General features: G+C 41.5%; 1 protein-coding gene across 5 annotated transcripts in view; it reads left to right on the top strand.

Moving 5' to 3' along the window:
* Positions 1–15,952, top strand: part of GAB3 (GRB2 associated binding protein 3) — an 88,124-nt gene that overhangs the window by 46,093 nt on the left and 26,079 nt on the right. For all 5 annotated transcript variants that reach the window (XM_008249459.5, XM_089323682.1, XM_089323684.1 and 2 more), the window contains 4 exons: positions 4,704–4,759; positions 5,421–5,640; positions 7,906–7,987; positions 9,003–9,105. In XM_008249459.5, the coding sequence (XP_008247681.1) occupies positions 4,704–4,759; positions 5,421–5,640; positions 7,906–7,987; positions 9,003–9,105 (461 nt within the window). The remainder of the gene's footprint in view (positions 1–4,703; positions 4,760–5,420; positions 5,641–7,905; positions 7,988–9,002; positions 9,106–15,952) is intronic.

Here is a 15,952-nt window from a genome sequence, read left to right as displayed (position 1 = left end):
GGAATTGCAAAATATTGAGAAAAAAGAATAAAGCAGGAGGCATTCCACTACCTGAGTTTAAAATGTATTGCAAAGCTGTAATTAAAATATCATGATATTGGCATGAAAACAAATTGATAGACTAATGGAGTAAAAACACTAGAAATAAACCAACACATCTACAGCCAACTGATCTTTGATAAAAGTGCTAAAAACATGCATTGAAAAAAGGACGGTCTTTTAGAGTACCAAAAAATGTAATGTATAGGAATGAAATTGACATTTTGAGATTCGATGATTGTTTACAGCCCTTGTCTCTACTGCTGAGGAACAGCGTTTTTTTTCTTCTTACTATTTGTTGAACTCTTTACTTAGTGTAGGATTAATTTTATAAAGTAAACAAAGTAGATCACTGTAAAAATTAACAAAGGGAATAAGAGAGGAAGGAGGAGGAAGGGTGAGAGTGTGGGAAGGAGGGAGGGTATGACTGGAAGTATCACTATGCTCCTAAATCTGTATATATGAAATACATGAAATTTGTATACCTTAAAAATATTTTTAAAAATGAGTGTCGGGGCCAGCGCTGTGGCGTAGCAAGGAAAGCCACCGCTTGCAGTGCCAGCATCACATCTAGGCAGTGGTTCCAGTCCCAGCTGCTCCACTTCCAATCTAGCTCGCTGCTATGGCCTGGGAAAGCGGTACAAGATGGCCCAAGTGCTTCAGGCCCCTGCACCAGCATGGGAGACCCTGGTTCCTGGCTTCGTATTGGCACATCTTTGGCCATTGCAGTCATTTGGAGAGTGAACCAGCAGATGAAAGACCTCTCTCTCTCTCTCTCTCTCTCTCTCTGTGCCTCTGCTTCTGCCTCTCTGTAACACTGTCTTTCAAATAAATAAATCTTTAAAAAAATGAATAATGCTGAGAAAATCAGATATCTGTGCAAAAGAATTAAATTATACCTCTCTCTCACCTCATTTCAAAATCAACTCAAAATGGATTAAAGACCTAAATTTAAGATCAAAAACTTTAAAACTACTAGAAGAAAATTTAGGGGAAGCACTTAAGTACATTGTAATGGAAAAGGATTTTTAGATCAGAATCCGTAAGTATGGGGACCAAGAGCAAAACCAGACAAATGGGATTCCATCAAACTAAAGAATTTCTGTACAGCAAAGGAAATAACAGAGTGAAGAAACAACCTACAGAATGGGAGAAGATATTTGCAAGCTATACATCTAATGAGAGGTTAATATCCAGGATATATAAGGAACTCAGCCCAATAGCAAAAAAAAAAAAAAAAAAAAGCAAAAAAAAAAAAACAATTAAAAATGGACAATAGAGCTGAACAAACATTTTTCAAAGGAAGCCATATAAATAACCAACAGAATCATGAAAGAAAGCTCAATAGTCGGGCTGGTGTTGCGGTGTAGTGGGTTACTCTGCCACCTGCAACACGGGTATCCCATACGGGCACTAGTTTATGTCTTGGCTGCTTCACTTCCTATCCAGCTCTCTGCTAATGTGCCTGGGAAAGCAGCGGAAGCTGGCCCAAGTACTTAGGCACTTGCCACCCACTGAGAAAACCAAAAGAAATTGCTGGCTCTTGGCTTTGGCCTGACCTAGCCCTAGCCATTGCATCCAGTTGGGGAGTGAACTAATGCATGGAAGATGTCTCTCTTTCTCTCTCACTCACTCACTCTTGCAAGTGAGTAAATAAACAAATCTTTTCTTTTTTTTTAAAGATTTATTTATTTCAAAGACAGAGTTACAGAGAGACGTAGAGACAGAGAGAGAGATCTTCCATCTGCCAATTCACTTCCCAGATGGCCGCAGCAGCTGGAGCTGTGCCGATCCAAAGCCAGGAGCCAGGAGCTTCTTCCAGGTCTCCCATGTGGGTGTAGGGGCCCAAGGACTTGGCCCACCTTCAACTGCTATCCCAGGCCATAGCAGAAAGCTGGATTGGAAGAGGAGCAGCCGGGACTAGAACTGGCGCCCATATGGGATGCCGACACTTCAGGCCAGGGCTTTAACCCACTGTGCCACAGCACCAGCCCCGACAAATCTTTTCTAAAAAACATGCTCAGCATCACTGATCATCAGGGAAATGCAAATCATAACCACAATGATGTATCACCTCACTACAGTTAGAATAGCTATCATAAAAAAGATAAAAGGTAACAAGTGTTGTTGAGAATATGGAAAAAAAAGGAATCCCTGTGCACTGTTGGTGGGAATGCAAATTAGTATAGCCCTTGTGGAAAGCAGTGTGGAGGCTCCTCAAAGACTAAAAGTAGAACTACCATATGATCCAGCAACCCCACTGCTGGGTATACATCCAAGGGAAATGAAACCACTCTGTCAAAGAGATATTTTCATTCCCATGTTTATTGCAGCACTATTCACAATAGCCAAGAAATGGAAACAACCTAAGTGTCTAACCACTGATGCATGGATAAAGAAAATGTGGTGTATATCCACGATGGAATACTACTTAGCCATAAAGAGCATGACATCATGTCATTTACAACAACATGGATGGAACTCGAGGTCATTATGTTAAATGAAATAAGCCAAGCAGAGAAAGACAAGTGTCACATGAGTTCATTGGTATGTGGAGTCTAGAAAAAAGGTGATTTCATAGATGTTAAGATTATAATGATGACTACCAGAGGCTAGAGATGGAGGAATGGGGAAAGGTTGATTGATGGGCGCTGAGTTATAGCTAAATAGGAGTAAGAAGTTCTGGGGTTATATTATGTATTATCTTTAGATAATGTACTGTGAATTTCTCCTTGAAATAAACAAATTAGAAGGTAGGATTTTGCAGGTTTTCACCATAAAGAAATGTTAAATATTTGAGGAATTAGATATGTTTACCTTGATTGGACATTACACAGTGTTTACATGTATCAAAACATCACATGATACATAAGTATGTATAATTTAAGATAAATAAAGACATACATTTCAATTGGTCATGGCAAATGGTTTTTTAAAAAATATAAATTGTTAGATTTCATTTGCTATTAATTTGTTGGGGATTTTGGGATATATTGGTTTGTAGTTGTCTTTTCTCTTTTTTAAGATGTATTTATTCATTTGAAAGTCAGAGTTACACAGAGAGAGGAGAGCCAGAGAGAGATAGAGAGGTCTTCCATCCGATGGTTCACTCCCCAATTGGTGACAACAGCCGGAGCTGCGCCAATCTGAAGCCAGGAGCCAGGAGCTTCTTCCGGGTCTCCCACGTGGGTACAGGGGCTCAAGGACTTGGGCCATCTTCTACTGCTTTCCCAGGCCATAGCAGAGAACTGGATCAGAAGTGGAGCTACTGGGATGCAAACCAGCGCCCATGTGGGATGCCAGCACTGCAGGCCAGGACATTAACCCACTGCGCCATAGCATCAGCCCCGTGGTTGTCTTTTCTTAAAATGGCTTCATCTAGTTTGGGTATTAGGGTAAAATGACTTTATAGAATGAGTTAAGAAGTATTTGGTATGCCTTCTGGACATCTCCTTCAATTTAAAAGTTATTGTAAGTTTTCATATCACATTTTTGTCACATTCATCTGGCAAGCTTGTAACCCTGGATTAATCAAACTGTCCTGCACTCACTATGCCAGAGAACATTGCTGTAGGAGATCAGTCATCAATTCATGGTCAAAGACCTCAGTGGTGCCCCACAATGTTACTGCTTCTCTGTTTACCCCATCCTCTTGTTCATCTCAAACATCCAATCTTGCCTCCACCATCTCTAAGCTCAAAGGATCATGTAATAAATGCCACAATCATTTACTTGTTTTATTTACTTTATTTAGTGACTTGTGATTTGGTGCAACAGGTTAAGCTGCCCCTGGCATCTCATATGGGCACCAGTTTGAGTCCCAACTGCTACATTTCCAATACAGCTCCCTGTTAATGCACCTGGGAAGGCTGCAGATGATGACCCAAGTATTTGGGCCCCTGCTATCCACATGGGAGACCCAGATGGAATTCCTGGTCCCCTGCTTCAGCCTGGCCCAGCCCCAGCTGTTGTGGCCATTGAGGGAGTGAACTAGAAGAAGAAATATTCTCTCTCTCTCTCTCTCTCTGTGTGTGTGTAACTCTGCCTTTTAAATAAAATACATAATTTTTTAAGATTTATTTATTTTACTTGAAAGTCAGAGTTACACACAGAGAGAAGGAGAGGCACAGAGAGAGAGAAAGAGGTCTTCCATCCTCTGTTTCACAGTTTCACTCCCCAATTGGTTGCAACGACTTGGAGCTGCACTGATCTGAAGCCAGGAGCCAGGAGCTTCTTCAGGGTCTCCCACATGGGTGCAGGGACCCAAGGACTTGGGCCATCCTCCATTGCTTTCCCAGGCCATAGCAGAGAGCTGGATTGGAAGTGGAGCAGCTGAGTCTCAAACTGGCGCCCTTATGAGATGCTGGCACTGCAGGCGGCGGCTTTACCCACTAAGCCACAGCGCCGGCCCCAGCATGTAAATCTTTAAAAGAAAAATTCCTGTCTCTCTCCATAATTGACAGAGAGAACTGAAGCTGTCTGTTGGGAAATGTGTCCTGACTGCCCAGCTAGACTCTAAAGAACACTTTGCATATACAAACTGTGTGTTATGCTTCTCTGACTCTTTGGAGCTAAGCACAGGGCCCTGGGGTGCATAGGAACTAAGATGTAATTGTGATTGATATTGCCTGGCATTTCTCACCAGTCTGGCTTGTTTCTTGCAGTTGATGTAGAAGGCCAATCCTCAAGACACCGAGAAAAGCGGCTTAGTTTAAACTTGGTAAGTTTGGTACTTTGGTTCTTTTAAGCTTCAATTTTACCAAAACTAAACTGACTTATGCATGTTGCCTTCAGCAGTCTGAATCTCTGGGAACCCTTCCTTTCTCTGCTTAAGACTTGAAGTTGGCCGGCGCCGCGGCTCAATAGGCTAATCCTCCACCTAGCGGCTCCGGCACACCGGGTTCTAGTCCCGGTCGGGGCGCCGGATTCTGTCCCGGTTGCCCCTCTTCCAGGCCAGCTCTCTGCTGTGGCCCGGGAAGGCAGTGGAGGATGGCCCAAGTGCTTGGGCCCTGCACCCCATGGGAGACCAGGAGAAGCACCTGGCTCCTGCCTTCGGATCAGCGCAGTGAGCCGGCCGCAGTGCGTCAGCCGTGGCGGCCATTGGAGGGTGAACCAATGGCAAAAGGAAGACCTTTCTCTCTGTCTTTCTCACTATCCACTCTGCCTGTCAAAAAAAAAAAAAAAAGACTTGAAGTTGTTTGGAAACTCCTGAACTTGGTGTTCTATAAGGGCCTTGCCAGTTCTAAACAATTCTGCTTTTTGAGGTGATCCTTAAGGCATCTCAGTGTACTTAAAGAATTTGCATAAATTCATAACCCTGTGTCTTTCAGTAATTTCCTTGACTGATCTGTGGTTCCCAACCTATACTTGTTCTCTTTCAGCCGTGCAGGTTCTCCCTGATGTACCCCACAGCTTCAGCCAGTGCTGAAGACAGCTACGTGCCCATGAGCCCTCAGGCCACTGTCTGTAGTCTTGGAACCCATTGCAGCCAGGATGACTACATCCCAATGAGCTCAGGAAGCATCTCAAGCCCACTGCCTGAGCTACCTGCAGACCTGGAGCCTCCCCCCGTGAATAGAGATCTCAAGCCTCAGAGGAAACGTAAGGCACTTGACCAAGCCTGCTGTGTAGGGGAAGGGTAGTAAGGTCCTTCCTGACCCTCCCTGGGAAGGAAACTCTAAGAGAAACCATCACAGGGACTGTAAAGTGTAAGGGCATGAAAGAAGTGGTTGGAACTGAATGGGAAGGGCTGGGGCAAGTTGTTACCCTAGATTTTTATTATAAAAGGAATCAGGAGACTTACAGGCAATGTGGCCCTGCAAATGCAGCCTACAAAGTCAAGTTCATTCCAGAGGTCTAATCTTTCGCTGCATCCATAACAAAAGCTCAGGAACAAATGATGATGGATCAGAATGGAACCCACCTGGCATCTACTGATCTGGACAACACTTGACTGTAATCACAATGCTAGTAAGGCAGCCAAGAATGGCCTTTGACATCAATCCCTGAATTTCAGACATGGTCACACACAGTGCATCACTCACTGCTCAGTGTGTGTGCTGTAAGTAGAGCTGTTTGAGGATGACAGAGCAGTTTCTCTGATCTGCCAAGCAGTATGAACAGAAAGGGAGATAGGAGCAGAGGGAAAGAGAAAGAGCAGGACAAAGTGACTTGCTCACTGCATTCTTGCCCACCTTCATCTGCCCAGCAGACTGTGTGATTACAAGAAAACATTTGATACAATAACTATCATTTCTGACATTCCATCTGGTCCATTCTTACCTCTCTTTGCTCTTTGGAAAAACTACCAATTCAAATGGACTTTCCCCAGACTGCTAATTGAATCCTTGCTCATGCTCCCTTGAATTGGAGTCAAACTCCATTTGCATATTTACAGGGTGTGTGTAGTGCTGAGCTGGGTGCTGAGTGAGATGTAAAGATGTGGGAGCTAGGAGAATGCTTTAGCCTGAAAAGGAGGAAGATATATATGTAAAAACCATCTGGAAGAAACAGAATTATGAAGTCAGTACTAAATAGAACAGATTCTGTCTTATGAGTTACAGAGGAAATAAATGTTCATTCTGGTCAGAAAGTATTTCACAAAGGTCTGTAACTTTAAGGTGGGTATTATTGTTTTGCCCAGCTAATTTTCTATAGCAGCACTGTCCAAGAAAACTTCCTGTGATGATGGAAAAAAGACTGTTGAACATTTGAAATGTGGCTAGTGTGATTGAAGAATTGAATTTTAGACTTTAACTTTAATAAATTTACATGTACTGCATACGTAGATAGCTGCATGTGGCTCATGATCACTATAATGGGCAATGGGGCTCTACAGGAACTAGAGTTCTGCAGAGAGATGTTTGATGGACTCAAGGTTGAAGATTTAGTGTTGCATACAAGGGTGGACACCTAGGCCAAGTAAGATGGGGTTTGCGATAAACCTTGGGGCCCAGGCAAAAGAAGCAGGTGGTGAAACCAAGAGACAGCTTATGGGTGGACCTGACATCAGAGTGTCCCACTGCCAGGATAGACCCTGTCCCCAGACTCTGCATGACTCACATGCCCTTTCTTGGCCAGTAGCTTGCCTAGGTCCAAGGCTCCTGAGAAACCAGTTGGACAACAAGAAGGTCATTTCCTAGGCTCTGGTGACATGGAGGAGAATTAGTCTCTACCCATATAGTCTAGTGAAAGAAAGAGATACCACTACTGCAGTGAACAAGTCAGAAAAATGCCCGTCCTCCTGGAGCACATTCTAGACCCAAATCAAATAATCATAGCTGGTATCTTCACAAACTGGTGAGAATCCTGTAAAGGATCAGTACAGCAACCCATGATGAGGGGCCTGACCTTGTGTTGAGCTCAAAGAATGCCTCAGTAAACAAGGGAAACCGAGGTAAGATCTCCAGATGAGTAACCAGGCAAAAAGAGGGAGAAGAATGTTCTAGGCAGGAGTGTCAGGTAAACAGTGGGCTGGAGACAAGGAAGAGTAGAACTAGGGTGATTATCTCTGCCTGTGATAATAAAGGACAAATTTCCTGGCTAGTCATGTCAGGTGTGAGGTAGGAGTTAGGATTCCAGACACTTTCATCCATTATATTCATGCTGTGCATCCAAAAACTTGAACAATACCTGATATACAGTAGGTTTTCAATAAATGTGTTCTTGCCTCTAGTAGGTAATGCAGCCATTTGCACAGTGAGGCATGGGAGAGCAGGACAGTGAAATTCACTCGTACTCAGTTTCTCCTATTAGCAAGTTTGGGATTTGGTGCACTAAGAAAGTAGAATGTCATGGGTTTACAGTCCTTAGATTCTGGCCTTGAACTGAGAACTAATACATTGGCTATTGTGCACTGTTTTGTAGCACGGCCACCACCCCTTGACCTGAGAAACTTATCCACCATCCGAGAGCATGCATCTCTAACCAGGACCCATACTGTGCCTTGGTAAGTCTCTGATTGCTTACATGGGCCTCATCCAGCACAGACACCTCTGGTCTTAAGTAGGCCTCTTTGATTAAATGTGGTTAAAATCCACTTGATCTATTATAAGCCAGAGGATGTGTTTTATAGATCACAAAGGAAGATATATGACTGGATTCTCCAGTGTGCCAGATGCAGGAACACAAGTGCTGTTGGGAATCCAAGGTGTCCTCTCTGTTCATCTCTCAAATCTGCCTCTACCTTCACATTTGTTAATTTCTCTGTCTTTGTAGAGATCTTTTCTCTGTTGTACAATAATCAATCAAAGCTATGCCACAGCTGCTGAGCTTATTTATATGCTGCAATTCTAGTACCAACAGAGATGGGCTCTTCTTCAATCTCAATTCATTTCTCTTGGGAGGAGAGAATTATTGACCCTATCCTTAGTAGAATAAGCTATGGTCCAGGGAGCAGAGCCAACACTACTAACATGGCTTCCAGAAGCCCAACTTTATGAACAAACTGTATCTGCATCTTCTCATATCATCTTTTAGAAGTTACATTTCAGAGTCCTGAGCTTGGCTAAGGTGTTTCTTGGTTCATTCTAAATGCCACAGGACACAATAATTTTGAAAAGCAGAACTGTGCAGGGCACTGTTTTACTAACCAAGACTGCAGAGATTCAGCCCATGGTTCTGACTCAGGAGCAGGATGCAAGGAATACACAGTTTTGCTTTTCTTCCATCAGAGACATGACCACTTTTTTCCCCTAAATCATATGGTGCCTTGGTCTAGTTCTAGAAAGCTCATGAGCTATGTCACATGAAGGGTCAGAAAAAAAGTAGCCCTTATGAATGGGGAACCATTTTCTTGAGAAGCTGCTGGGAAGGCTGTACTTCTCCAGGAATTTCTTTGGCCAGAAGGAAGTTGTGTCTGGAAAGAGAGGACTGAAACTCCATAGGGGCCATGTCAGTTCCTGGCTAGCTCTCAGAGCAGCTGTGAGACATTGAATTGACCTCATCTATATCTTTGTTTTCAGCAATCGAACCAGCTTTCTGTCTCCAGAAAGAAATGGTATTAACTCTGTGAGATTCTTTGCCAATCCTGTTTCCAGAGAAGAGGAAGAAAGCTACATCCAAATGGTAATATTATATTTTCATACTCTTCTCATTCTTCATCCCCATCTGTATTCTTGTGTGTCCATTACAAAGAAAATACATCCTTCAGAAAACTCCATGCAATCTTAACAACATCACTTGATTCTCAGAACAGGCTACAAGCTTTTCTAGGCTGGGAACAAATCAGTTTGAAGCTTCTTTTCTTTCCTACAGTATTAAGCTCCTTAACATTACTTATAGGCCACAGCATTTCAGGAGCATCCAGGGCTGAGACAGGTGTAGTGGGAAAATGGAAATGCCAGCAATCCTTTTAACAAGGCTGTGATGTCCTGTTTGACCCCAGTGGGTCTGTAGTTTCTTAGATGTTCAGAGTAGGCTCTGAAATCACACATATTAGATGTTCCCTTATAGCCCTGTCCTGACTGCCTCTGAGTCTTCCTGAAGGATAAAGCTCTAGGCCATGGATGCATCTTAGCCTCTGTAAGCTCCTGTTATGGGGTTTTTCTGGAGACCTGAATAGAGACCTGACATGTCGATCCTTCTGTTAACCACTGACAGTTTGATTCCTCAGGTCCCCCTCCTGCTCTATGGTCCCCTCTGTTCTCTTCGTCTTGGATGCCAGTGAGAACTTGGGCTTTTGAAGATGGAGAGGTGTTTTTAACACTTCTGGAAATTAGTGGGCACTTTAGCCAGAACTGTGTCCATTCTGCAATTCAGAAATGCAGGGAGCTCTAGAAAAAGCTATTGTTTGAAATACGACATTTTGAAATGAAATCTTAGAAGGACAATATTCAAGGCACTGTGATGACATGCTCTTGAGAAGACAATCCTATCCCCCTAAATATTAACATGAAAGGCAACTAAAAACAGTAATCCATAGTAAAGCAATAATTAAATACTTCATTTTGACTTTTTATTTGATAAAAATTCTGTTATAAGTGTACTTAAACATATGCAGATGGAAAGTGACTCATATACAAATCTTCTGTGGTCTTCTCAATATTTCTCACACTTAGTAATGGCCCTTGGGAAACTTCTAGAAGAAAACAGTCTTATAAAGGATGTAGAACAGCTGTGCTCTGTCTCCAGAGAAAAGAAAAGGGAAGTGAATCTAAAACCTAATGGAAGCAAGTGCAGAGTCATTCCAGACACCAGTAGTTTATTTCTGATCTTTGAAGTTGTGAGAAAAAAACAGCATTTCATTAGCAATGCAGCTGAGGATTGATTGCTTGCCTTAGTTTCTAATCAGTGGCCAATGACTATCTCTGTATACTCCTATGCAATACAACACAGCAGATTAAGAGCTGAGAACACTAGCTGAAGGTAGCTGTGAGGGAATTGCTATATAAAAATGCTTAAAAAGCTATCCTGTTTCATTCAACTATGTGTGTTATGTTGCCTTCTTTAAATTTTTGTTAAATTATAGAAAACTTATAAGAATGAACATAATTTTAATTTATGTAATTTTTTCCCATCACTTTTTCAAGCTCTTTAATTTTTTTTTTTTGGACGGAGTTAGACAGTGAGAGAGAGAGAGAGAAAGGTCTTCCTTTTCCGTTGGTTCACCCCCCAAATGGCTGTTATGGCTGGCGCACTGTGTCAATCCAGGAGCCAGGTGCTTCCTCCTAGTCTCCCATGCGGGTGCAGGGCCCAAGCACTTGGGCCATCCTCCACTGCCTTCCCAGGCCACAGCAGAGAGCTGGACTGGAAGAGGAGCAACCGAACAGAATCCAGCACCCCAACCCTGACTAGAACCTGGGGTGCCGGTGCTGCAGGCAGAGGATTAGCCTAGTGAGCCTTGGCGCCAGACCAAGCTCCTTAATTTCAACAACTTTGTAAGGCTATATAGTAGAACTCTAGACTCATAAATCTTACAGAAATTTTTTTATTAAGGCATTATGGGGATACTTCAAAAAGTTTGTGGAAAGTTGAATTAAAATATAAGTTTATATTGCAAACATTTTTGAAGTCCATGCATAGTTTTTTTCATAATATGCATTTTCCACATTTTTTTAATGTGCCCACATTTACTTCTTTTTTTTTTTAACTTTTATTTAATGAACATAAATTTTCAAAGTACAGCTTATGGATTACAATGGCTTCCCCCCCATAATGTCCCTCCCACCCGCAACCCTCCCCTCTCCCACTCCCTCTCCCGTTCCATTCACATCAAGATTCATTTTCGATTCTCTTTATCTACAGAAGATCAGTTTAGCATACATTAAGTAAAGATTTCAACAGTTTGCTCCCACACAGAAACATAAAGTGAAAAAATAATAGATGATTTTTTAAATGATGATGAAATCAGATCAGATCAGATCTATTGCCATGTTTAATCCCAGTGAGAGTCAAGTTGGGAATTGATAATTTCTTCTTCTTCTTTTTTTTTTTTTTTACAGAAGATCAGTTTAGTATACATTAAGTAAAGCTTTCAACAGTTTGCACCCCCATAGAAACACAAAGTGAAATATACTGTTTGAGTACTAGTTATAGCATTAAGTCTCAATGTACAGCACATTAAGGACAGAGATCCTACATGAGGAGTAAGTGCACAGTGACTCCTGTTGTTGACTTTACAAATTGACACTCTTGTTTATGGCCTCAGTAATCTCCCCATGTTCCAGTCATGAGTTTCCAAGGCTATGGAAGCCCCTTGAGTTCTCCGACTCTTATCTTGTTTAAACAAGGTCATAGTCAAAATGGAGGTTCTCTCCTTCCTTCAGAGAAAGGTACCTCCTTCTTTGAAGACCTGTTCTTTCCACTGGGATCTCACTCACAGAGATCTTTCATTTAGGTCTTTTTTTTTTTTGCCAGAGTGTCTTGGCTTTCCATGCCTGAAATACTCTCATGGGCTTTTCAGCCAGATCCGAATGCCTTTAGGGCTGATTCTGAGGCCAGAGTGCTGTTTAGGACATCTGCCATTCTATGAGTCTGCTGAGTATCTCGCTTCCCATGTTGGATCACTCTCCCCTTTATTGATTCTATCGGTTAGTATTAGCAGGTACTAGACTTGTTTATGTGCTCCCTTTGACTCTTAGTCCTTTCATTATGATCAATTGTGAACTGAAATTGATCACTTGGACTAGTGAGATGGCATTGGTACATGCCACCTTGATGGGATTGAATTGGAGTCCGCTGGTATGTTTCTAACTCTACCATTTGGGGCAAGTCAGCCTGAGCATGTCCCAAATTGTACATCTCTTCCCTCTCTTATTCCCACTCTTATGTTTAACAGGGATCACATTTCAGTTAAATTTCAACACTTAAGAATAACTGTGTATTAATTACAGAATTAAACCAGTCATATTAAGTAGAGCAGACAAAAAACTACTAAGAGGGATAATGTATTAAGTTGTTCATTAACAGTCAGGGCTATGCTGATCAAGTCACCGTTTCTCATAGTGTCCATTTCACTTCAACAGGTTTCCTTTTTGGTGTTCAGTCAGTTGTCGCCGATCAGGGAGAACATATGGTATTTGTCCCTTTGGGACTGGCTTATTTCACTCAGCATGATGTGTTCCAGATTCCTCCATTTTGTTGCACGTGACTGGAGTTTGTTGTTTCTTACTGCGGTATAGTATTCTAAAGAGTACATATCCCATAATTTCTTCATGCAGTCTACCGTTGATGGGCATTTAGGTTGGTTCCAGGTCTTGGCTATTGTGAATTGTGCTGCAATAAACATTAGGGTGCAGACCGCTTTGTTGTTTGCCAATTTCATTTCCTTTGGGTAAATTCCAAGGAGTGGGATGGCTGGGTCGAACGGTAGGGTTATATTCAGGTTTCTGAGGAATCTCCAGACTGTCTTCCATAGTGGCTTGACCAGTTTGCATTCCCACCAACAGTGGGTTAGTGTCCCTTTTTCCCCACATCCTCGCCAGCATCTGTTGTTGGTAGATTTCTGTATGTGAGCCATTCTAACCGGGGTGAGGTGAAACCTCATTGTGGTTTTGATTTGCATTTCCCTGATTGCTAGTGACCTTGAACATTTTTTCATGTGCCCGTTGGCCATTTGGATTTCCTCTTTTGAAAAATGTCTGTTGAGGTCCTTGGCCCATCTCTTAAGTGGGTTGTTTGTTTTGTTTTTGTGGAGTTTCTTGATCTCTTTGTAGATTCTGGTTATTAACCCTTTATCTGTTGCATAGTTTGCAAATATTTTTTCCCGTTCTGTCGGTTGTCTCTTCACTCTCCTGACTGTTTCTTTTGCAGTACAGAAACTTCTCAAATTGATGCAATCCCAATAGTTGATTTTGGTTTGACTGCCTGTGCCTCCCAGGTCTTTTGCAGAAACTCTTTGCCTGTGCCAATATCTTGAAGGGTTTCTCCAATGTTCTCTAATAACTTGATGGTGTCAGGTCGTAGATTTAGGTCTTTAATCCACGTTGAGTGGATTTTTGTGTAAGGTGTAAGGTAGGGGTCTTGCTTCATGCTTCTGCACGTGGAAATCCAGTTTTCCCAGCACCATTTATTGAATAGACTGTCCTTGCTCCAGGAATTGATTTTAGACCCTTGATCAAATATAAGTTGGCTGTAGATGTTTGGGTTGATTTCTGGTGTTTCAATTCTGTTCCATTGGTCTATCCACCTGTTTCTGTACCAGTACCATGCTGTTTTGATTACAACTGCCCTGTAGTAGGTCCTGAAATCTGGTATTGTGATGCCTCCGGCTTTGTTTTTGTTGTACAAGATTGCTTTAGCTATTCGAGGTCTCTTGTGCCTCCATATGAATTTCAGCATCATTTTTTCTAGATCTGAGAAGAATGTCTTTGGTATCTTGATTGGGATTGCATTGAATCTGTAAATTGCTTTTGGGAGAATGGACATTTTGATGATATTGATTCTTCCAATCCATGAGCATGGAAGATTTTTCCATTTTTTGGTATCCACTTCTATTTCTTTCTTTAAGATTTTGTAATTCTCATCGTAGAGATCTTTAACGTCCTTGGTTAAGTTTATTCCAAGGTATTTGATTGTTTTTGTAGCTATTGTGAATGGAATTGATCTTAGCAGTTCTTTCTCAGCCATGGCATTGCTTGTGTATATAAAGGCTGTTGATTTTTGTGCATTGATTTTATATCCTGCCACTTTGCCAAACTCCTCTATGAGATCCAGTAGTCTCTTAGTAGAGTTCTTTGGATCCCCTAAGTAAAGAATCATATTGTCTGCAAAGAGGGATAGTTTGACTTCTTCCTTCTCTATTTGTATTCCTTGAATTTCTTTTTCTTGTCTGATGGCTCTGGCTAAAACTTCCAGAACTATGTTAAATAGAAGTGGTGAGAGTGGGCATCCCTCTCTGGTGCCAGATCTCAGTGGAAATGCTTCCAACTTTTCCCCATTCAATAGGATGCTGGCTGTGGGCTTTTCATAAATTACTTTGATTATATTGAGGAATGTTCCTTCTATACCCAATTTGCTTAGAGTTTTCATCATGAAAGGGTGTTGAATCTTATCGAATGCTTTCTCTGCATCTATTGAGATAATCATATGGTTTTTCTTCTGCAGTCTGTTAATGTGGTGAATCACATTGATTGATTTGCGAATGTTGAACCATCCCTGCATACCAGGGATAAATCCCACTTGGTCTGGGTGGATGATTTTCCTGATGTGTTGTTGTATTCTATTGGCCAGAATTTTATTGAGGATTTTTGCGTCTATGTTCATCAGGGATATTGGTCTGTAATTCTCTTTCAATGCTGCATCTTTTTCCGGCTTAGGAATTAAGGTGATGCTGGCTTCATAGAAAGAATTTGGGAGGATTCCCTCTTTTTCGATTGCTCTGAATAGTTTGAGAAGAAATTGAATCAGTTCTTCTTTAAATGTATGGTAGAATTCAGCAGTGAATCCATCTGGTCCTGGGCTTTTCTTTGTTGGGAGGGCCTTTATTACTTTTTCAATTTCTGTTTCAGTTATGAGTCTGTTTAGGTTTTCGATGTCTTCCTGGTTCAATTTAGGTAGATTGCATGTGTCCAGGAATCTATCCATTTCTGATAGGTTTCCCTGTTTGCTGGCATACAAGTCCTTGTAGTAATTTCTGATGATTCTTTTTATTTCTGTGGTGTCTGTTGTTATGTTTCCTTTTTCATCTCTGATTTTATTGATTTGGGTCTTTTCTCTTCTTTTTTTAGTTAGTTGGGCCAATGGGGTGTCAATTTTGTTTATTTTTTCAAAAAACCAGCTCCTCGTTTGGCTGATTTTTTGTAATGTTTTTTAGATTCAATCCTGTTGATTTCTTCTCTGATTTTAATTATTTCTCTTCTCCTACTAGATTTGGGTCTGGTTTGCTGCAAATTTTCTTGGTCCTTGAGATGCGCTGAAAGCTCATCTATTTGGTGCCTTTCCAATTTCTTGATATAGGTCCCTATTGATATAAACTTGCCTCTCAATACTGCTTTTGCCATATCCCATAAGTTTTGGTATGTTGTGCTGTTATCCTCATTTACTTCCAGAAAGTTTCTGATTTCTCTTTTGATTTCTTGAATGACCCAGTGTTCATTCAGGAGCATGTTGTTCAGTCTCCATGTGTTTGCATACTTTCTGGGGTTTCCTGAGTTGCTAATTTCCAGCTTCATTCCACTGTGGTCTGAGAAGCTGCATGGTATGATTCTAATTCTTTTGAATTTGCTGAGACTTGCTTTATGGCCTAGTATGTGGTCAATGCTAGAGAAGGTTCCATGCACTGCTGAGAAGAATGTAAAGTCTTTAGATGTAGGATTGAAAGTTCTGTAGATATCTGTTAGATCCATTTGGGCAATAGTGTCAATTAAATCTGCTGTTTTCTTGTTGATCTTCTGTCTGGATGATTTATCTATTTCTGAGAGTGGAGTATTGAAGTCCCCCAGTACTATTGCATTGGGGTCTAAGTCTCCCTTTA

Source organism: Oryctolagus cuniculus, chromosome X (genome assembly GCF_051225735.1).
Source record: "Oryctolagus cuniculus isolate XC-2025 breed Fujian yellow rabbit chromosome X, ASM5122573v1, whole genome shotgun sequence".
NCBI lineage: Eukaryota > Metazoa > Chordata > Mammalia > Lagomorpha > Leporidae > Oryctolagus > Oryctolagus cuniculus.
The sequence above is the reverse complement of the archived record's forward strand: the minus strand, read 5'-3'. Positions and strand labels throughout refer to the sequence as shown.